General features: G+C 46.0%; 3 protein-coding genes across 5 annotated transcripts in view; 2 read left to right on the top strand and 1 right to left on the bottom strand.

The window, feature by feature from the left end:
• The first annotated feature begins 27 nt into the window (after positions 1-27).
• On the top strand, positions 28-6,607 carry zfyve21 (zinc finger, FYVE domain containing 21). 2 transcript variants are annotated; one of them, XM_088309130.1, is made up of 8 exons: positions 28-215; positions 1,272-1,322; positions 1,399-1,567; positions 2,235-2,310; positions 2,913-3,004; positions 3,259-3,312; positions 4,233-4,372; positions 4,430-6,607. In XM_088309130.1, exons 1-8 carry the CDS (start codon positions 90-92, stop codon positions 4,466-4,468), a joined length of 747 nt encoding a protein of 248 aa, XP_088165256.1. In that variant the 5' UTR covers positions 28-89; the 3' UTR covers positions 4,469-6,607. The 2 variants fall into 2 exon arrangements, with proteins under 2 accessions (XP_088165256.1, XP_088165266.1); XM_088309140.1 differs by lacking the exon at positions 3,259-3,312 and having other exon boundaries at positions 30-215.
• Positions 6,608-6,912: 305 nt separating this feature from the next.
• Positions 6,913-21,511, top strand: part of brf1a (BRF1 general transcription factor IIIB subunit a) — a 29,485-nt gene continuing 14,886 nt past the window's right edge. Inside the window, exons 1-7 of one of the 2 annotated variants that reach the window (XM_088309054.1) lie at positions 6,913-7,110; positions 7,234-7,310; positions 8,875-9,071; positions 9,705-9,785; positions 10,131-10,304; positions 10,791-10,822; positions 12,753-12,825. In XM_088309054.1, the coding sequence (XP_088165180.1) occupies positions 8,891-9,071; positions 9,705-9,785; positions 10,131-10,304; positions 10,791-10,822; positions 12,753-12,825 (541 nt within the window). In that variant the 5' untranslated portion in view covers positions 6,913-7,110; positions 7,234-7,310; positions 8,875-8,890. Of the gene's footprint in view, positions 7,111-7,140; positions 7,311-8,874; positions 9,072-9,704; positions 9,786-10,130; positions 10,305-10,790; positions 10,823-12,752; positions 12,826-21,511 lie in introns of those variants that run through there. The other variant, XM_088309046.1, reaches the window with a different exon arrangement.
• On the bottom strand, positions 13,770-19,645 carry LOC148342552 (BTB/POZ domain-containing protein 6-B-like). The gene is made up of 4 exons (XM_088309067.1): positions 18,601-19,645; positions 17,265-17,355; positions 17,078-17,196; positions 13,770-15,666 (listed from the first exon to the last, which is right to left on the bottom strand). Exons 1-4 carry the CDS (start codon positions 19,014-19,016, stop codon positions 14,634-14,636), a joined length of 1,659 nt encoding a protein of 552 aa, XP_088165193.1. The 5' UTR covers positions 19,017-19,645; the 3' UTR covers positions 13,770-14,633.

Raw genomic sequence — 21,511 nt, 5'->3', positions numbered from 1 at the left:
GCCTGCCAATCCGGCGGGCCGGGGGCGTGTCCGAGGTCAGTGCCAGTCTTCCACAGAAGCCAAAAAGACGAAGAGGAGAACGACGAAAAATGTCTTCGGTACCCGACGGCAAGAAGCTGGTCCGCAGCCCGAGTGGCCTCCGCATGGTGGCTGAGAATGGAGCCTTCAAAAGTCCCTTCTGCCTGGACGAACCCAGATGGGTTCCCGACAAAGAAGTGAGCCCTTGTTTACTTATTTTTGTTCTACCCGAAGCTGCTTTAAGACAAGCTGGCATGTAGCACACAGCACGTTTCCGTTGAAATCTTAAGAAGTAAATTGTTTGCGGTATTTTGGAAGAAAACCTTAGCATAGAATTAAGTCGAAATAAAATCCATCTCTTGTAGTATTTAATCATAATGTACAGTGTTGTATAAGCAAAATCACGCAAAGTGTTTTGTGGCGGTTAAATCGAATCTCTTATTTTGAATTGCGTGACAAGCATCCGGTTGGGGCACGTGTAAAATTCGCCCAAATTGACCGGACTTGTTCGCCAGCAGGTTAAGCTAACACACTAAAATTAAAGCTTTTTTTTCGCCTCAAATATTTCTTTTAAACATTGAGAGTGTGGTTCAAATGACAGACGAAATTATTTGACGTGACATGAAAGCTTTGTTTATCTTTTTGGCAAAGCTGCTGTACTGTTTGTACACACTTTGAAGACAAACACGCCATAAAGTGAAAGGCAAGGGAATCCTTTACTAACTCAATGTTTTTTGTTTTTTCAATTTATGCAATGACTTTAATGCAACTTGCAAAGGCTCACTGTCCTTAACGTGACTTACTTCACGTTGGAGTTTACATGCGCAATTAGGGACACTCCCCCTGTAGGTCAAAAGTGGAACTAAGCTTTGATTTTTTTTTTTTTTTTTCCGACCAGTATTTATCCGAAAGAGACGCAATTTGACTTTCTCTGCACTTAACCTAAAAATGACAAACTGGTGTTAGCTTGCTCTCGTTAGAATCCCAGTGGCTCAATTAAGTGCATAAAAAAATACAATTAAAATAATCCCGCCTTGACACCTCGTACCAACAGTGTATAATCCAAGATCATTTTTATATGAAAATTCAGTTTGCGAATGCATGTTCAGAAACACAGGTCCTGGTTATTGTTATTCAAGAATCCAGTTGTTTGTAAATCAAGTCAGTGAATTGAGCATGAGGAGGATCAACAGTTTTCACTTCTTTCCACTTTGGTCAGCATGCTGTCTTACCACTTCTTGTTTCGCCCTCAGTGTCAAAAATGTATGCAGTGCGAGACCAGGTTTGACTTCATCAAGCGTAAGGTCTGTATGATTTTTGTCTTTATCGTGTTTGTCACGTCAGCAAACAGTTTTGAAGCATGTCTTTTTCCCCGCGCAGCACCACTGCCGGCGTTGCGGCCGCTGCTTCTGCGACAAGTGCTGCAGTAAGAAGGTGGCGCTGCCCCGCATGAGCTTTGTGGACCCGGTCAGGCAGTGCTCCCAATGCAGCCTGCTGTCACAAAAGGAGAGCGATTTCTACGACAAGCAGATCAAAGTGCTCATGGCAGGTGAGCATTGAGCGAGCGAGCGAGCTTGCGTTCAAATTTCTTGTCATGTTTTAGTCATAATTGAAATCTTCAAATGATTTTTTTTTGGGAGGCGGGGGGGTCCAAAACAAAAACAAATGTATAAACAATATTAAGAGAAATTAAATGGACTTTATCTTCAAACAATTTCAAAAAGGTATTAAATTTGAATTCCATGTATAAAGAAACATTTTACAATTGATTCATTTCTAAATTGGCCTGAGAACTGTTGTAACATTTAAAGAAACAATTTCAATAGAACGCCCACATTTTAACTCAAGTCTACTCACTATAGTATTAGACATTGTAAAATGTAAACAATTTTATATGTATCTATTGCTTGTTTTTTTACGATGATGCCAATTTTTGTAAACGCTGACTGTAATAATGGTAATTGAATTTGGAGTAATTGCGTTGCCTTAGTGTGACGTTATGTCAGAGAAGTGTGATTATTTTTATTTATTTATTTTTTTTTTTATTCTTGCTGACAGTCAGTCTTTTAAATTGAACATTGGGGGCTTTTTTTTTTTTTAACATTTTTAGTGTTTTTTGACATGAATATCAAGACAGTATCATACCGTGCAATTTTCGATCTAATAACCGCACATCCCTATGTGACATCATTTCTTGTTTGTGTGTAATTGTACAGGAAGTGCCTTCCTGGTCACTCTGGGAATGTCCGACAAGAGCGCATCCATGACCTCCCGCCTCTCCAGCAACCACAGGTGACCACTTTTTACGCACGACACAAACAAAAAAAATATCAATTGGTCTTCACACGCTATTCTGCGACAAAAATTACGCTGTTCTGCTCCTTTTGCATTTTTCAACGGATATAAACCATTTAAAAATAACAAAACAGTGACAAAATTAAAAAAAATTTAAAATCCAAATGTTTTCCTACAATTCCATATTTTCCACGAAAAAAACAATAGAAGAGTCAACTGCAAACTTCTGGGTGATAGCTGTTCCTTCAAAAGGTGGAATGAGAAATAGACGAGCGGGGGATGTATTTTAACATGACCAAAATCCCCCAATTTAATTTTTTTTTATTTTATTTTTTTTTATAAAACATTCCCAAATGAATGCGCACATTTGCTTGACATGCTGACATTCACCGTCTCAATTTAAAAGCCTGAAATTTCTGAATTTGTGAACATCCTTGTTATGAGTTAAAAAAAAAAAAAAGAGTGATTGCATCGTGAAAGAGAAAGAGCTCCTGAGTTTGTGCTGGTGTGAATACGGGACACGTACGTCGGAATATTGGTGGCAGAGGATAAAGAATATATGCCTGCTCACGTAACGTGCCACATGCTCAACTTGTCAGGTACTTGTTTCTGGACGGCAAAAACAACTTTGAGGTGGAGTTGTCGCGCATCATCAGCATTCAGGTGGTGACCGACACGACCAATCCCTCAGGTGAGTGAGTGACGGGGAGCTTGACAACCGTTCTGTGTAAAAAGCAAATGCTGCGTGAACGGGCCTCCAAGACGTTGACAAGCGGTCGCTCGATCGGTCGTTGCGGCTTTCATCTTGTCCCGACTTTGGCGTGGCCGAACCCGCGCGCGTCATTACGTTTGCCGAGAATGCTGAGTCGAGTTTTAACTCTTGCACCTCTTCTCCTTTCTGCTGCTTTTGACTGGTCGGGTCCGGTTTGTCCTTCTTGCTGTCAGAGAATGAGTCGGACGCTGGCGGCAGCTTGCTGGACGCCGGGTGCGCCTGCGAAGGTTAGCGCCGCACGTCGGCCGTCCTTGCGCCCGCAACGTTTGAACTCCAAATGTTCTGACTCCCAAAGAACTTTTGCGAGTGTTAGCATGAATGCTAATGCTAAATGTGTTTGGTTGGATTGCAAATGCATGCCGGTGTTTGCATTTCATTTCTTCTTCCAAATGAATTTGCGGTTGAAGCACATCCTGTGTAGTCTTAGCGTTAATGCTAACGCTAATACTAAACATGCATTCATCGTGGTGCCTTTTTGATTTGAAATGCTTGGGCGTCTGTCCGTCATCACTTTCAAGAGCTTTTTGTTATCGTTTTCTTTCACTTCTGTCCAATGTGGGCATTTTTGCAATGTGTGTTGTACTCGCACTTTTTGGGTTTGTCCTTAGCAATAATGCTAATGTTAGCGTTAAGCAGAGACATGAACATGGGTAGTTGTGACGTAACGTAACGTCCTTTTGACCTTGACGCTAAGCCAGGAGATGCAAAGGCGTTCCATGTGTGTGAACGGCAAGTCAATTTTGACCAGGGATCTACAAATAACATTTCGAATAGAAATGAAAATGGAGCTTTTTTTTTTTTTGTCATAACTGTTCTTAGCATTGACGGAGAAATAAATCTCATAAAATTGGCTGTGAATTGAGCAAGTTACAACTGAGCTTTCGTTACTTATGAAGGGTAGTCGCCCCACGCAACATGGACGCCTGTTAGCCGGGCTAATACAGCGCGCTGGTCTAGCTAGCGCTCTTATCGCTGACATTAGCACGAAAGCTAATGTCCGATTCTGATCTTTTGCTGTGCAGTGTTGGCATTAAAGCTAAAGTTTTTTTTTTTTAATTGTGGCGTCATCAATCGTCACTTTGTCATTTCCTGTGTCGCGTTGGCATCGACGCTCACGCCAATGGTGTATTTGTGCTTGCGCGCGCAGGCACATCTCAGCGTGCCATCGGCATGCTCGTCAAGTACAAGCCGTCGGGCTCGCAGGACGTTGAGCTGCTGCGACTGGACGCCGCCCCCAGCGAAGAAGAGAAGAAGGCGGCCGAGTTGTGGTTGCTGGCCATGCACAAGGTCCGACAACCGCATCCAATGGCGACCGCTCTCTTTAACCTCTCGTTCCTTTTGCAGGCGGCCAAGCTCCTCTGCAAGTCTCAGGAACACCAGTGAGTCTTCACTTGGGGACTCGACGTCGTCGCCCAAAGAATATTTTTCTCCTTTCTTCAAAGTTGCCTCCTTATTTTCTACTTCTGACGTCGGCCATCTTGTCTTGGTGTTTGTCGTACGACGCTCAGCGGGCAGGCGATGACGTCACTTCCTGGACTGAAAGTGTGTGGATGTGAAAAGGCATTGTGGGAAATGTCATCTTGGAGGTGTTTGGATGCGCGTCTTTTGACTTCTCAGTGTTGGTCTTCCTCGCCTTTGTGCTTTGGACCTCAGGGGTACCTCAGGGGTCGTCAACGTGCACCTTGACTTTGTTTGGGAACAAAAACTTTTCAGAGGCTTTGAAGTTGACGTGGTTTTAGAATATCACAAGTTTGAGAGGTTTGGATGAGAATGCTCGGAATGGGCTTGGGACCGTTGGTTGGGATTAGACGGTTCACTATCGTTTTAAATTGGGCTTTTTTTTTTTCGATTTGAACAGAAGGTGAAATCCGGCCCAAAAAAAAAAGTTGACGAAAACTGTCCGTGATGTTTGCGGCGGCATGCACGCTGTCAATTTGCCACTCGCCACATAACGCGACGCGTCTCGCACGTATTTTCGCTCTCCCATCGTTTATCTCTGACAAATCATGCCAACAATATTCCAAGCGTCCGATTGGAGCCTCAAAATTTCAGCTGGCTCGTATCGCCACCGATTCGTGCACGGCCACCAAAGTTGTATTTGTTTTGTTTGTTTGTAATGGGAATGATGAAATAAAAAGATTATCTTTAAACAAGTCGTTGCAGTGGACCCTCACACATTCGCCGATCAGTTGGGGTCCTGGCTCAAAATGCTATTTTATCTTTTGGTTGTTTCTTTTTTTCATGACCTTTCTCAATTTGCGCTGTTTATGTTAGCAAGTAGCATGATCCACATTTTAAATATAGCAAACGTTTTTGTGAAGTCAGTCCCACAAAATGTTTTTGCATTCTGCATTTCACCTGTTTTGTGAAGCTGAGCTATGATTGGTCGTTACCTGAGCATTTTCACACCCCCGAAAGGGCAAATGGCCGCCCCTGCGGATTTTGCTGCTTTGACTAGTGAAGAGCCATGGGACGTAATATTGTAAAGAAATGTTTTGAATTTAGAAGCTAAAGAATTTGTGTTTTATTTTAAGTAATTTGCATTTTCATTGTTTTTGTTCCATCTGAATGACCTGCAGGGTCCATGTAAGCCTTGTCCTTTGGGAAGGTTAAAGGTCAGGGGGTCTGGGAAATGATCCGTTTGTTCCATTTTGTCGACATCCCGGCTGTCTTCTGAGAAGACGACGCATGCGCGCTCAAGACTTTGACTTTTCTCTTTTGGATTCTGTTTCGTATGAAGGATGTCTGCGAAGAGCACAAATCCAAGCAGATGAAGGCCAATCAAGTTTGGCTGACAAAATGTTCTTCATTTTGTAACACTGCTGCTAAAAGTATTTTTCTATGCTCATTGCCCAACAGTTGAGAAGAGCTTCACTAAACAAGCGAGAGTTTCTTGTTTTTGTGTGCACTTGTAAGGTGCCGGCATTTGTAAGCCAGCATCTCATTTATTGACAGCAAATGGGAATAAAAAGCATTTCCTACTTTGGACTTTTCCAATGCACCGCATTATGTTATGCCCTCATGTATGCATGAATTCTTGAGGATTGTCCTCCCCAAAAAATTCTGGACATGTTTTCAAATTGAGAGTAATGTGCTAAAATTGTTAAAATTTAAAAAATTTTGTGATCATTCTCAACATGTTTGACAAAATGTCTTGTGGTTGATGTAAATACTAACCAATTTTTAAAATGACATTCATATTGCTAAAAAAATTGCTGGACACCTCAAAATAACAACTTTGTAAATTATTTAGGACTTTTTTTAATTTATTTGAAATTGTCATAGGTCGAGTAAAATGAATATTTGCTTTCATAAATTTTATATTAAATGTATGTATGCTCGAAAACAATTTTCTGAACATGTGAATAATGCAAATGTTAAATTTGTCCTGGGCGTTTTGTATGCAAATGTGTGTTTAAATGACAGCCATGGTCGAACAATTTTATGGAATTTTGTAGGACATTCCTGTTAAACATAATTACATTTTATGTTGATGAACACTAAAATATCAAATTGACAAAAGACCAAAGTGCCATTTTCTGTCTTCATTTTATAATAGGAACACAAATGTTATGTTTTGTGTCTACAAAAAGCGCATTTTGAAAATAAACGTCAACATTTCTGACGTAATGTCGTGTAATCGAAAAGGTGCTTGGGGAACTTTTGTGAGTTTCTGATTCGCGTCACGCGGACAATTTGAAACATCGAAATGTCTTAAAAGTGAGACATTTTGATGTTAAAAATGTTCCAAACTCACTTTCAAAATATTTTTTTTTCAATCGAACCTGAGCTGACTCGAGCACCCCTCCCTTTTGAGCTCAGTTGGTATCGTCCCAGCGCGCAGGCACGCACACGTGCTTTTGAGAGCGCGTGTGTGTTGTAAAGAAAGTGTTTGTTTTTTCCCATGACATTTGCACACGTTCCAATTTGTGGGTGCTTTTACGAACGCAGAGAAAGACAATCCGTTTTGAGGGGAGGGGAGGGGGGCGGCGGTCACGCGCACGTTACTCCACGCTGCATTTCAGGTACGTAACGTGCACGCGCGGGCACGTGTGAAGTGTCCACCGGCTTTTCGCTACCTTGCGTCACGCCACTTTCCATTTCCGAATAAAGTGTGTCTTCGTGGGCTCTTTTTTTTTTTCCTTCAGGAGGCGTCGGCGAAGTGACGCGTGGCCGGAGAGCGAGCAACGGACGGCGGTGCCACGTAGCTAGCCGGCTAAACGAGGTACGTCCACAATTGTCACTTTCCTCGACGGCCTTCCATGTCTGTGAAACTCTGATTCGACTGCAACTTTTAATTCATTTGAAAGTCGCGACGTCGAAATGCCTTTGAAAGCGCTGTCATGGCGAAGCCGACGTAACGGTCGCGTCTCTGCGACGTCATGCACTTGGCGAAGAAATTCAACTTTCAAAGCGTCGCTAAATGAACGACGTTGTATTTTAATTATTCAAATATAATATATTGAATTATTTAATTTAATTATCGAGGCGCAGTACTTCTGAAGCTTTTGATTCCAAATAGAACTTGGAACAAAATATTCTTAGCCCACTAACACGATGGCCAAAATACAGTTGCGTAGTAGGTCTGTGTGTTCATCAAGTGCATTTGATATAACTATTGCAATATACAATACAATAAAAGCTGGAGCTGTAAAAAGCACTTTCTATATTGTCTAATATTAATTAGCAGGAAATTGGAACACCCATTAAAACGCATGAATACGTTAGCGACAGTCTCATGTTGAGTCGAAAGCTAAAGAATATGAATGTGTCTTCAAAAGCGGACAGAGAGGGGGCGGGGCTTGCCTAACATTTAATGGAAGCTCATTCCGTAGGGAAGAATTGGCAACAGAAAAGGCACAATCCCCCCCATTGAGGCTGCGCTTAGTCTTCGGCACCTCCAGCAGCATTTGGTCCGCAGACCTGAGGCAGCGGGCAGTTGCGTAGGGGTGGAGGAGCTCAGAGAGGTACGCTGGGGCGAGGCCATGACAGGCCGAACAGAAGTATCTTGAAGTGAACTCGAAAGTGCACCGGGAGCCAGTGAAGAGAGGCCAAGATGGGGGCGATGCGATCCGTCTTCCGAGCTTCGGTTAAAAGACGAGCAGCAGCATTTGGACCAGTTGGAGGCGCTTGAGGGAGGGCTGGCTGACTCCAAAGTAAAATGCACGCCGCTTTTTAACATGGGAAAATTACAAATACAAACCGATTAAATGCAAATGAACTGTGCTTTGTGATTTCTTGGGTGGTTTGTGTCTATTTTTATTGTTATAATTGCATTCAAATGAATTATTTTGTAAAATGTTTCTCAGTGTGTTTGTTGCATGATGTGACGACAACGCCAATTCATGGGTTCCACCTGACAACCAAAAATTCACTTCTTAGAACGGTCCTCCAACAAAGAGATGGCAATTGAAAAGAAAACGGTTACTTCATGTGCCTTTGTGTGTATTTCTCAACTTGCATGACAAATTGAATATTTAAGCATTCTTTGCTGTCGTGTAAGTTTAAGAACAAGTTACCATTGTTAGTTGTACAACATGCAATAAAATGGGGAAATCGCTTTGCTCACGCAACCATTTTTTGGTTCTGTTCATCGCTCGTGTTTAGGCTACTCGCCACATCTCATCAGAGACGCCAAAGAAATATTTTTCCTCGCTAGATTTGCTGACATTTTGCTTGTTTTTCTTGCAACTTCCTTTTTTCCAGAATGTTTTGTCACTTTGCAGCCTTAGATATGTTGACATTCATTTAAAAAAAAATAATAAAATGAACATTTTTATTGTGCTCAGCGCAAGAGCGGTCGAGATGAGCCGGACGTGCAAGAACTGCGGCAGCTCCGATGTGGACGTGGACCATGCGCGCGGAGACGCTGTCTGCATGGCCTGCGGGTCCGTGCTGGAGGACAACATCATCGTCTCAGAGGTGGAGTTCGTCGAGTCGGGCGGAGGAGGCTCGCTCGCCGTCGGGCAGTTTGTGTCCTCGGAAGGTCAGCATTTAAAAAAAAAAAAAAAGCCCTCGCAGAACCACAGAACACTCACTCCCCTTTTTGATGATCGCCTCTGACACTTCCCAGAACAGCGAAATTTGAGATTTTCTAGAAATTGAACCCAAATTGTTCTAGTGGAGGAAAACAAACGTTTTGATTCGATAAATGAGAAGTTTTCCAAAGTAAAAACAATTTTTTCGAGAGGATGATTTCTTGACACGGGGTGACAAATTTGACCAGTTCTACAGAATAATTTTTTAAGATGAACAAGATCAGTTATCCTGTAAACAGGATGAGGGCTCAGTTCAAGACCAGAAGGCTTCAATCTTCTTCCTCTGCTGCAACGCGCATGAATCCCCCAAAAAATATCAGTGTGCGTGTTTTCCCGCTTGCTCTATGCAAATGAGGGAACACATACATATTGATTGACAACTCTCATGATCAAGTCGATCAGCTGCTGTTTATCGGTCACGTGTCACGCATATCTCCTTTGGAACTTGGACCCGTGCAATCGTCTTCTAGCTTGCGTGTTGTTGTAGTTCACCCAGTGGCCACAAGAGGGTACTGTTGTCTCACACGGGACCTTTTTTAGTTTGAGTGTCTGAAATGTTTAAGGGAGTTGTTTGTGTGCAGGCGGCGCCAAGCTTCCGTCGTTTGGAGACGGTCATCTGGCCAACGCGGGAAAAGAGTCACGAGCTCAGACGCTGTACAGAGGTACACGTCGACAAGTTGGACGTTGGTCAACTTTTTCTCACACTGGGAAGCAATCGAAATAGTAGGACAGTGCCAACTTGACTTTTGAGTGGCCCAACTTTTACAGATCTCAAACTATTGATTTGATTTTGTTGCGGGCCGTAATGATATTTGAAATGTATTTTGAGGGGCGTAAAAACATAAATTTGCACAATTAAAATACTGTGGTGGCCCTGAAGTGCAAAACACTGCAACAAAAAACAACAACCCCCCCCCAAAAAAAAAATAATTGGCTAACATCTGCAAAAACTAAATGAATGTGAGTTCCGAGCTCGTTGACGGACCTTTTGACTTTTGTGTTTGTAGCTAAGCAGCACATCAGCGTCCTGGGCCACCAACTTCAGCTGAACCAGCATTGCCTGGACACGGCCTTCAACTTCTACAAGATGGCGCTCGCCAAGCACCTGACGTGCGGACGCAAGTCGGCGCACGTCATGGCCGCCTGCATCTACCTGGTGTGTCGCACCGAGGGAACGCCGCGTATCCTTGCGCTAACGCTTGTGAGAAGGAGTCGGCGAGAAGGTTAAACGCAGCTTCAGTTCGTTGTTGAGCGGAAAACACTTGACGTGTACAAAAACAGAGAATATAAACTAGCTTGAAGTGTTCTTGAAGGCCGCCACATGAGATGTTCTGCAAGGTGCAAGAGTTGTTCTCTAAGACAACCTATTGAGAGCTTCTGGAAAAGAACGACTCGCTATGTTCTAGAAGGCATTACACGTGTCACATATTTGCCATGTGGGAGAGTTTGAGATGAGAAGGTAAACAAGTTGAAGTGTTTGAGATGATTTTGTGGAAGGTACAACATTTAATGCTTGAAACTGCTTGAGATTTCTCGAAAGTATCAAACGGTTTGTTCCAAAACGGCTTGCGTTGTTGTCGGGGTTAAAAAAGGAAAAAAAGAAAGAGTTCTCCGACATGTGGTCCTCACTTCTAACCCAAAACGTGAACTTAACGGTCGCCGTGCAGACATGTTGTTGGACCTCAGCGACATCGTCCAGGTATGCCAATCGCTCTCGTCACGCAACCACCTGGGGTGCGAGGAAACGGGAGCCGACTTTGGGTGCCCGCTCACAGTGCGTCGGGGAGCGTGTGTGCGCGCGTGTGTGTGTGTGTGTGTGTGTGTGTGTACTCTTGAGGCCCAGCAGCTGCTGGGAGTGGGAATATTTTGACACAAGCAGCTGTCCAGGTGAAGCCCCTCCCAGCCATACACGCCCACTTGTGGCATGCGTGCATGTGCGTGCGTGTGTGTCCATGTGTGTTATGAGTCGGGGATGACTCCGTCGGTGACGTGTTCACGTCATGGCGGGAATCGAGCTCAGAACCCGCAGACTTGGCAGCTTACTCCATTCTTAGTCATGTTGAAACTTGGACACGCGAGCTCGCAACGACAACTTCCGACATTTCGAGCACGTTACTTCCTTTTTTTTTTCCGTTGCCAATGCGCGACTTCTCTTGTGATTTCTTCGACTGCTGCGTTCGTTACTTTGCGTGTTTTGGTTACCGTCGTCCTTTCGTGTGTCTCCAGTACGGGAAAGATATGTGTAGTAAAGTCAAGTATTCCTGAATGTAAATTCCTGGATGGAATTGTTTTCCCAGAATAGCACTGGGCTGGAGAATCCTAAAATGTTTTTTTTTTTTTCCGGGCGGGGGGGGGGGGGCGGCGGTGCAAGGTTGACATCGATCAGAGGAAGGTTCGTGACCCTTTGCTGCCTTCTGTCCGCACGCCGTCGTGCTTTGTGCTGGCCAAGGAAGTCAAAAGCACGCCTCGTGTCTTTGTCATGCGGCCTTTTGTCTTTCTGGCAGAGACCGCCTGAGGGGGGGGGGGCGCCAAATCTGCGTTTGTCGAGCCTTCTGGGGGGCGTATATAATGAAACATCTGTGACACACACACACACACCTGTCGCCCTCTTGGATTGCACGCGTGTCGCATCAATAATGTGGTTTAAAAAAAACACACATTGAAAGAATGAAATGATGTAAATGTTGAGAGGCGACGTTGAACTGCAATAGGAAAATGAGAGCGAGGGAAAATGCCTTCATATTTTCAAAATGCATTATTTGCATTTTCCGGTGATGGCTAAAAAGGAGCAAAGAGAACGATGGGGCACGTTGGCCCCAAGAAAAATGGTGACTTAATTCACCAGCTTTCGAGCGCCTCGTTGTTTGCCGGCCCCGAGCGTGTGCACGTCACAGAGAACGCCACAAAGGCGGAGAGAGGTTAAATTGAATTTTCTTGTTTTGAAGTCCCGACGCGACAAGCCCAAGTGTGGACTGGCTTGCGCTGACGTGGCTGCTTTCGAGCGCCACGTTGTTGTGGTGTGGAAAATCCTGGTGGGACAGATTCACTTTTGGAATGTTGAACAGTTTAAATTTCCATCGTTTGAATCAGCTGATACATTTTTGCTGTGCTTATTTTTTTTAATCTAAAGTGTGCAAATTTGCAGAATGTATGAATAATAGCGATGATAACCATGGAAGCAGAAGAGGGGGCACACGTTAATGTCCTTCATTTCAAAGATGAGGTATTTCTTTTCAACTTGTGCGAGTGATGAACGCCATTTCTAATGAGAGGCGAGTTCTCGTGTGCATTTTCCGTTTCCTGCGCATCAACGATATCTGCATCGGGATCCGTGCTATTGGCCTTCCATTTCGTTTGACTTTGTATCACGATGAAAATCTCTCTCGTAAGGCTGATAACCAACGAAACGGGGTGAACTCTCAACATCGCAATGATGTCGTCATGACATACTGTCAATTTTTTAGCTTTGCGTTGAGCACGTGCTGATATTTTGCTCACCTGCTGTTAAATGGCCGCTTCCATTCTTGCGACGAATCCGAGACCTCAGCGGAGCCACGTCGTTCTTTTTGCCCTCGCTGCGCCGCAGATTTCAACGCTGATGTGTTTCTCCGTCCTTGTCGTCTTTCCAGGTGAACGTGTACACTTTGGGGAAAACCTTCCTGGCGCTCTCCAGAGACCTTTGCATCAAGCCTCCCGCTATAGGTACCGTCCCCCATTTCAACATCTTTGAATACTTCATCAAAACAGACAATTAGTGCTACACTTTAAAGACGCGCAATCTAAAAAATTGATATCGCAATATTGGCCTCTGCAGAATGAGGATCGCGAAAACATGGAAAGTCAGATGAAAGCTTAAATGTGCATCGCCATCCAGTACTTGGACATGATCGATGAACCGATGTGGTAGCCCGCCAGGCTGTTCTAAAAATAGCTCAGCGTTGAGAATAGGACATGATCGTTTCTAAACAAGCATCTTTTTTGAAGTTATTGAGATCCATTATCATGATCAGTGTCTGAAAAAAATCATCAAGTGTGTCGCCCTTCTCACAAATCAGTCCTCACTTTCCGGAAAGTTGGTGAGCGCCGAGTGAGGAGCGTTCCAATTAATTTGCGAAGAATAAACTGAGCTTGCTCATTTTGCCGCCATTTGTTAAATCTCACCATTGAATTGGGCATTTTGTCTTCTCTAAACATGTTGAGCATTTTCAACTTTAAAGAAAGGCCTTTTTAATTTGTGAATTTGTTGAGAGAGTGTGAATTACCGGCGTTACATCCCCCCCCCCATATATTTGCAAATGTTCTCGTGGGAAAATGTCGCTCCTCAAGAGTAGGATTTTAGTTAATTTTTTTTGTTCGGGAGTGTTTTTAGTCATTTGAGAAAAAAATAAGTTGTTAAAAATTTCCATTAATTTTGGAATTTTCTCATGAAAAATGGAGGCTGCATAATTAGGGATGACTGAGTACTGATACCAGATATTGGTGCCGATACTTAAGCCAAACCAAATCTGACATCGAGTTAAGTCCTCCACAGCTGTAGTTGGCGCTATTCTACGGCTGTTCGACATTAGCAACTCATCAGCTGCATCGGAAAGACCGACGCGCGCACGCACACACACACACACAGAAAGCATAAGCAAAGCCACGTGTGCAATTTGTGAGAACTTTTATGTCGTCATCCCGGTACGTAAACGCTTCTTCAGACAGCCTCAAGTCATTGATGAATGCGTCCTCGAGTGCAAAACGGCAAGAATGCCACTCGTCGGTGTCGATTCTCGGTCGTGGTAATACGGCAAATGTTTCGGGGATGCAACTTGAAACTTTGTTGGGGGAATTACTTCAAACCTTTAAAGTGCCAAAACTGAAACGAGCAACATTTGCAATTTGCCTTGATCCAAAATAAATTCCAAGCTGCAACCTTTTGCATGTCCAAACTTCAATTGGGCATAAAAACTGGAGCCTAAAGGATGACATTTCTCGACCGATGTTTGGAATTTTCTCACTTGTTAATAAGCGGAGAAAGGTGGTCGTTTTGGTCGAAGAATATTCAGGTGACAGAAACTCATGGCAGCTTTTAAAGACGGTTTTGAAATTTGGGGTTTTGGTTGTGTGAAAGTGGCGGCGGCCTTCCGGAAGATTTGTTGGCTCAACTTTTGGGACCGAACCCGAATTGCGCGTGTGCAGTTTCTCGGTTACTCGGCTTGTGGTCGTCTGCAAAAGTTGAACGGAGGCAACTGAGCAACGAAAAGTTGAGCTGCCTCTGGACTCATTTCTTTGAACTTTTGCGCATGAGCACGACTCTGGCTCGTTGTTGTTGAGCCACCTTGCCTCGAGTCAACCCGACTTGTTTCTGGAACACAAATTAGTCCGCTTGTGTTGTCAACAACTAAAGTGTTTAAATAAAAAAATAAAGTTAAATTAAATAAAGTTCCAGAAGAGTGTGGGTTAGTTTGCGATGCGACATGACACAAAGTCCCGCCGCACTCCGGCCTGTCCCAGCGACCGCCCGCCGTTCAGGCGAAGAAGACGAGCTCGGGGATCTGCCCCCCTTGCACGCCGGTGCCGTTGGTACTGTCCGAGGAGCACTGGAACTGGAAGGTGACCCTGCCGCACTGCACCTCCGTCACGCCCTCCTGCCCAAAGTAGCTGAGCTCGTTGCCGTCCAGAACCACGCTGGCCGTGTAGAAGGCGTCGGGCTCGATCTGGACCGGGTGCTCGAACCACACGGGGAAGGTTCCGCTGGAGCCGTCCGAGACAAACTTGGTGAGGCGCTGGGCCAGCGTGGCGCCCTGCCGCTTGAGTTCTATGCGAACGCCGTACTCGGCCTTGCCGCCGCTGGAACCGTACAAACCCAGCCCGGCGATGAAGATCCGCTTGTCCACGGCAAACTGGATGCTGTCGCAGCGCCCTCTGTAGCGCCACTGGTTGCTCCGGTAGGCCGAGGACTGGAATCGATGGCACCTCTGCGGCGCCAGGCCCGTCCTGGCACTCGTCGGGAAATCCACCCGGGGTTTGTTAGCGGCCGTGTACCACAAGAACATGTTGCGCGTCTCCTCCAGTGTCAGGATGTCGGACTGCGCCGCCCCGTCGGCAAACTCCTCCAGGCTCATGGCGGGGATGCGCACCAGGAAGAGCGCCTTGCCCAGGACTTGCCGCTGGTTCCGGGTGTCCGGCACCAGTCCCTGCCGCTGGCACTCGGCGGCCGCCCAGCTCATGACGGCCTCGAACACCACCGCCTCCTTGGCGTTGAGCGTCTCGCGCAGCAAAATGATCTCCAGCGTCTGCGCGTCAATTTCGCAAAAGCCTTCGGAACGCAAGGCCAGCTCGGCCTGAGCGTCGATGACCTCCCAGCAGCGTTGCGTCAGCTCGGGTTCCTCGAAGAGGCGGCTCTGAGAAAGCAGGACGCAAGCGTTCTTGGCCTCCAGGCTGGTCTCCAGGAAGTTGACGCAGGCCCGGGCCAGCGCAGGGACGATGTATTTCTTGGCGGCGTACAGGGTGGCCAGCACCGTGTCCGCCTCCAGGTCGATCTCGTCGCTGTACATGTACCTGAGACGCGCGGGAAAAAGCATTAATGGCGGCGAAGGTTGCAATCTCTAAAAAAAAAAAAAAAAAAAGAAATCAGGAAGTAGCTAAGAAGCAAGTTTCAAAGTAACCTGGCTGATGTCTTCCTGCTTCTTAATTATTGTCATGGCTTTTAACGGAAATCCTAAAATCCCACAAAATCAGAATCTCGAAGGGTAGTTGTTCCATATCTTTGGAAAAACAAGAAGGCGGGATTTGAAGGATTATCAACTTGGGGACAGCGTTGATGTCGTACGCCTTCAAGTGTGGAATTTGGAGGCGTGTGCGAGGAATCTTGGGATGCCGCAAAAGGATAAAAAAGCTCCGTGAAGGATCGCGGTCCTCCTCCAAATGTGGCAAATGCCGCTCTTGAAGAATCCTTGAAGTTGTCGTTGGATTTGCCGCGCCATTACGGGAGGCCAATCGCCATCCTTCCACATCTCAATTCCCATCGAGTGAGCCGCTGCATCCTCCCAGCATGCTTTGTGGCACGGCATCTTATTTTTAACCTTCTGCTCTGCAACATAATCATCAGGCCTTATTTTTGTTCTCTCTCTTCTCTTCTTTTTTTTTGTAAGAGGACCAACAAAGAGCGACAATTACAGACGGGTCTCGCTCACTGCGGGTGAGTAATCAGAAGCTTTTCAAGTCTGGAAAATAATGATTGCGTCATTTCGTAGTGTTGTTGAGTTGAGATTAGACAAAAGTAGTGCTTTGGTGGCATACTGGTCTCAAAGAAACTATGAAGCGAGTTTCGCTGGAATAAAACTAGTGGTATTGCGCCATCTTGCGAGATCTTGGAGTCGAAGAACAACACTGAAGCGAGTTAAGGAGTTCCTTCAGAAAAAAAAAGTTTGCTGCCTTCCTGGTGTCAAGAAACTGCGTTGAAGTGAATTGACGAATTTCAGACAGACAAAAACGCTTCTATGCTGTCATTTTGTGGCATTTTTTTGTCTACTCTTTGTTGACCTAACTTGAGGAATTTCATTCATACAAAAACTCTGCTTTGCTTCTATCTTGGTGTCTATTGAAGGGAATTGAGTTTCATTTAGACAAAATACTGCTTTGACGCCAACTTGGTGTCAATGAACTGTCCGGACAAAAATGATTGCGTTGCTGCCGTCTTGGTGTTGAGCAAATATGTTGGCGTTGAGTTTCAGTTGGACAAAAGTGGTGCTTTGGTGCCTTTTTGGTGCGAAAGACCAGTGCGTGGTTTCAGATAGATAAAAAGTAGTGCTCCGGTTCCATCTCGGTTTCGATGAACTGCGTTGACGTGATCATTGACCTGATGAGTAAATCATTTCCCTCCTTCCGAACAACAACTTGATGGGGATTTGAAACCGACTTTTTAGCGGCTGAAATAGTTGTCCGCTATCTGCGCAATCGTGACACTCACTTGAGCAGGATGAGGAAAGCGGCAGGTTCCACGTCCGGGATGTGAATGTCGGCCTCCTCCTCAGCCAGGTCGCCGTAGAACATGGCGCAGAACACGGAGCTGCCCACAGCCAGCACGTACTGCCCACGCAAAAAGAAAAAAAGCATTGACATTCCCTGGCGCCTTGTTGCGTCGTTTGCTTGCGTACCTTGTGAGCGGGAATTCTCTGCGAGGCGCCCGCCGGGCCCACGATGAAGTGAACGTCAGCCATCAGCTCGTTGTTGAACATCAAGGCGTTCCTTCCGAAAACAAACCACAAAAGAAATCAAGATCAAAGAATGACCTTGGGCAGGATTGAATACAAAATCTACTTGGGTGATTGTGGACGGGCTACGACACAAGTTACCCCAAAAATAAATCAAATAAAAATGGACCTTGATGGAGCATTTGCGATTCACTTCAAGTATTTTTTTTAAATAATTCCCAAACCAAAGGCAAAAAAAAATAAATCATTCAGATTTGGCAACTAATTTGATTTGATCAGTTCGTTTTCCATTAAATCAAAAAATCGATGACATCCTTTTATTCCAAATTTGACATTATTTCAAAGTAACAATGCAGAAAATGCACAAACATTGGTCAGAAAATCAGCCAAAATGTTGAGCGTAGTTTTTCAGAGTAAAAGCAGATGAGTGCACACCCGTTTTGATCAAAGTAGCACTGCAGGATTTCAAGTTTCTCATCACGACTGCCACTTGCGGCCCAAAAATGAAATTGCACACTCATTTCTTTGCGTGCACGTGTCATGGTTTCCCTTTTTGTTTTTGTCTCTCTCTTCTGAGCAGTCGTAGAACTCACGATGGCTAAATAATAGCTTCGGGTCGTCGAGAACGTGCGTGACGTCACATTCACAGAAATCAGAGTGTGAGAAATTCGAACCCGATTCCAGTCTGCAAAATATTTTCCAGTGGCTTGCAAGGATACTCATTGTGAAAAGCTGTTGTGTTAATCTGCTATTAATAAGATGTGTGAGTTAGAAATGGACAAATGTAAAGTTGTTTTTTTTCTGGGCGGGAATCCTGCAGAGCGCAGCTTTAAACAAAAAGATTATCAGTCTGCTTCTAGGGGGCACTTGAGAAATTGGAGATTTACTGTTGAGGCCCTGAAATTCTGACAATTTCAAATCAAACGCGTCCTAATTAATTGATCAAGATAGTTGTCGATTTGTCGTTCGCATCGAGTATCAACGTGAATTATTTCAAGTATATCGATCGGAGCGTGAATTGGGGCGATACTGTCCTGTTGATGCCATTAGTGTATAACCACCATTTGACATTGTAATAAGAAAAATGTTTTGGCTCAAAACAAAACATTATTGTCTCGGCTCTTCAAAAAGCACCTTTTAGATTCAAGTGCTTGTCGATAATAATATCGTAACTATACGGTAATGAGCAAAGTGGTTCATATCGTTGCCAACTGGCAATTTGTGGCGTGACGTGCGAATGTGGAGAATGTGAGATTTGGCATCGGCATGGCATCGGCACCTCTCTCTGAGTGTGGGGTGGCTGCCCTGCCAGCTGCGGGGCTCGGCGGGGTTGTTGTTGTTGCTGACGTTTTGCTGGTCGTCGGTCGGGCTGGTGGCGATCGCCGTCGCCCCGCCGCCTTCGCCTTCGCCCTCGCCTTCCCCTTCCCCGCCGGTGACTTGGCTGACGGTCGTTGCCTCCTTGGTCGCCGCCTTGTCGGCGTCCGCTACCGTGGTGCCGTTCGCCAGGTTGCCGTTGTTGGCGGCGCACAGCTCCGCGGCCATCTTCGCGTGCTTGTCGTAGGGCGGCAGCGGGAGCCTCGCCGAGAGTCCGCCGAGCTTCTTCGACTTTCGCAGTGTGTCGGGCAGCAGCAGCAGGCAGCTCAGGCACCTCATGATCCGGCCATGGCGGAGCAGCCGGCAGTTCGCCGTGGGCATCGGCAAGCGAGAGAGCCCAGAGAAGGCTTCACTTTAGCCGCGTCGCTCCGCTTCCTCCTCTGCGCCGAAATTGGAAACGGCGTCGGCGGCCAAGTTGACGCCAGCCGCGCATCTAAAAATATCCTGGCCGGCTTCGGCCTTGTTTCTTTTTCGTCTTCCTCCGCCAACTTGGGGTGCCAACACTTTTTTCCCCCTCCTCGCTGCGTCGTCTGTTTTCGCTTTTTGCCCCCCTCCCTCCCCTCTCCAGCGGGGCATCTGTGTTCCGCCCTCCCCGCTTCGAGTTGCTGCCGTCGGGTTGCTCGTTTGGGAGCTCGCCGATGGTTTGTTGTGGAGACTTTCCAAGCTCTGAGCTTTCTTTTTCTTTTTCTTTTTTCCCCTCTTTTTTTAACCTTCCCTTCTCGTCCTCCTCCCCGCTTTTCTCGGCGCCCTCCTTCGCCCGGTGTCGACCAATCCCGTTCACGGATGGCGATGACGTCAGAGGGAGCTAACCCTCCGCAAAGTGCGTCACGGCACAAAGCACACACGAGCGCTCCCCCTTCGCCGGGCGGGTTAGAGCCAAAAGCAAAATCCATTTTTTATGCCAGAAATCGGGGTGTTAATTCCCTCGCCACTTCTTGATACCCGTTTTGAGATCAATGCTTCGTTTTTTCCTCAATAATTAATAAAAAAAAAAGAATCAAATACAGCCATATCCGCATCGATAATCCATAAAGACTGTTTCAAAAAGATGAGTTGACTTTTTTACAGCCCCACAAGCACTCATACAAGGCGCGTGATTGGTTCCCGGCGCAAGATCGACCAATGAGAGCGCGAGTGATCTGATTGGCTGCGATGACCCAGCATCTTCACTCATATCTCCCCAGTCTTGGTCACGTTAATTAACGAACGGCACTTTTGAACAACGTTCTGTCCGGAAACTGATAACGAGCCGAGCCGGATGCACGAATCGTAAACAGCTGTGTTCATAAAAGGTTCAGCAAATCTGACATGCACGACTCGCTCAGCAAAACAGGGAGGACGAAACATTGACAAATAAAATACACAACAACAACAACAACACAACTTTATTTATGTTCAAGTTTGTCTTGCCGCCGCTTCCCTGAACGAGAATCCTGTGTTGCATTTGATCCAAAAATCCTTCCTGATGGGATCGTGCAAAGCCAAAGTTGCGATTTTACTCCCGGTGACGGTGCTTCCTCTTTGTGGGTTTAAAACTTTTACGAATGCGCCAGGATTGCGCCTTTTGGCGAAAATGAACTCACCTTTCCCGAGGGTCCCCATGAACCTCGATCACCGACGGATGACTGCGTTACGTCACCCTGAAACGATGTCCGTAACACTTTTAAAACTGGAAAATATGGAACGTAAAAGTGCTCAAAATAAATCGCAAAATTGGCTCAAAAAGATTTAGTCTGGGAAACATTCTTGCAGCAAACTAATAAAACATCCTGAGAGTTGCAATGACATCAAAATAGAATGATTTGATGTCATTTTGATTACACCAAAAAAAAAAAAAAAACAATTCCACAACGATAATTAAAAATTCTTCCTAAACAAATCCGATCCATCCCTTGTCTTCCGCTTATTTGAGGCTGTGTCGCGGTCGCAGCAGCTTCAGCAGGGAAGCCCAGACTTCCCTCTCCCCAGCCACTTCTTCCGACTCTGGAGCGATCCTGATGCATTCCCGGGCCAACCAGGAGACATCGTCCCTCCAGCGTGTCCTGGGTGGTCCTCGGGGCCTCCTGCCGGTGGGACATGCCCGCAACACCTCACCAGAGAGGCGTCCTAATCAGATGCCCGAGCCGCCTCATCTGGCTCCTCTCAACGTGGAGGAGCAGCGGCTCGACTCTGAGTCCCTCCCGGATGGCCGAGCTTCTCACCTCATCTCAAAGGGAGAGCCCGGAAACCCTGTGCAGGAAACTCATTTCGGCCGCTTGTATCCGAGATCTTGTTCTTTCGGTCGCGACCCACAACTCGTGACCATAGGTGAGGGTAGGAACGTAGATCGGCCGGTAAATCGAGAGCTTCGCCTTTTGGCTCAGCTCCCTCTTCACCACGACAGACCTCACGGCAGACGCTGCCCCGAGCCGCCTGTCGATCTCTCGCTCCATCCTCCCCTCACTCGTAAACAAGACCCCAGGATACTTAAACTCCTCCACTTGGGGCAGGATCTCCTCTCCGACCTGGAGAGGGGACTCCACCCTTTTCCGACTGAGAACCACGGTCTCAGATTTGGAGGTGCTGATCTTCATCCCAACCGCTTCACACTCGACTGCGAACCGCTCCAATGAGAGTTGGAGATCACGGCTTGAGGAAGCCAACAGTACCACATCATCTGCAAAAAGCAGAGATGCCATGTTGAGGCCACCAAACCGGATCCCCCGCATTGCCTCGATTGCGCCTCGAAATTCTGTCCATAAAGGTTAGAAACTGAATCTTTGACAAAGGGCAGCTTGGCGGAGTCCAACCCTCACTGGAAACTAATCCGACTTGGT

The sequence above is a fragment of the Idiotropiscis lumnitzeri genome, chromosome 1 (assembly GCF_059441095.1).
Source record: "Idiotropiscis lumnitzeri isolate Australia: NSW breed Sydney's pygmy pipehorse chromosome 1, RoL_Ilum_1.0, whole genome shotgun sequence".
In the NCBI taxonomy this organism is placed as follows: Eukaryota; Metazoa; Chordata; class Actinopteri; order Syngnathiformes; family Syngnathidae; genus Idiotropiscis; species Idiotropiscis lumnitzeri.
The sequence above is the reverse complement of the archived record's forward strand: the minus strand, read 5'-3'. Positions and strand labels throughout refer to the sequence as shown.

Bases quoted from the DNA above. Each gene is read 5' to 3' on its own strand.
- zfyve21 (XM_088309130.1), top strand. From the start codon at position 90: ATGTCTTCGGTACCCGACGGCAAGAAGCTGGTCCGCAGCCCGAGTGGC. The intron at 216-1,271 runs GTGAGCCCTTGT...TTTCGCCCTCAG, and splicing joins GATGGGTTCCCGACAAAGAA to TGTCAAAAATGTATGCAGTG. The intron at 3,005-3,258 runs GTGAGTGAGTGA...TCTTGCTGTCAG, and splicing joins CGACACGACCAATCCCTCAG to AGAATGAGTCGGACGCTGGC.
- LOC148342552 (XM_088309067.1), bottom strand. From the start codon at position 19,016: ATGCCCACGGCGAACTGCCGGCTGCTCCGCCATGGCCGGATCATGAGG. The intron at 17,197-17,264 runs GTACGCAAGCAA...TTGCGTGGGCAG, and splicing joins AGAGAATTCCCGCTCACAAG to TACGTGCTGGCTGTGGGCAG. The intron at 15,667-17,077 runs GTGAGTGTCACG...CGCGCGTCTCAG, and splicing joins GCTTTCCTCATCCTGCTCAA to GTACATGTACAGCGACGAGA.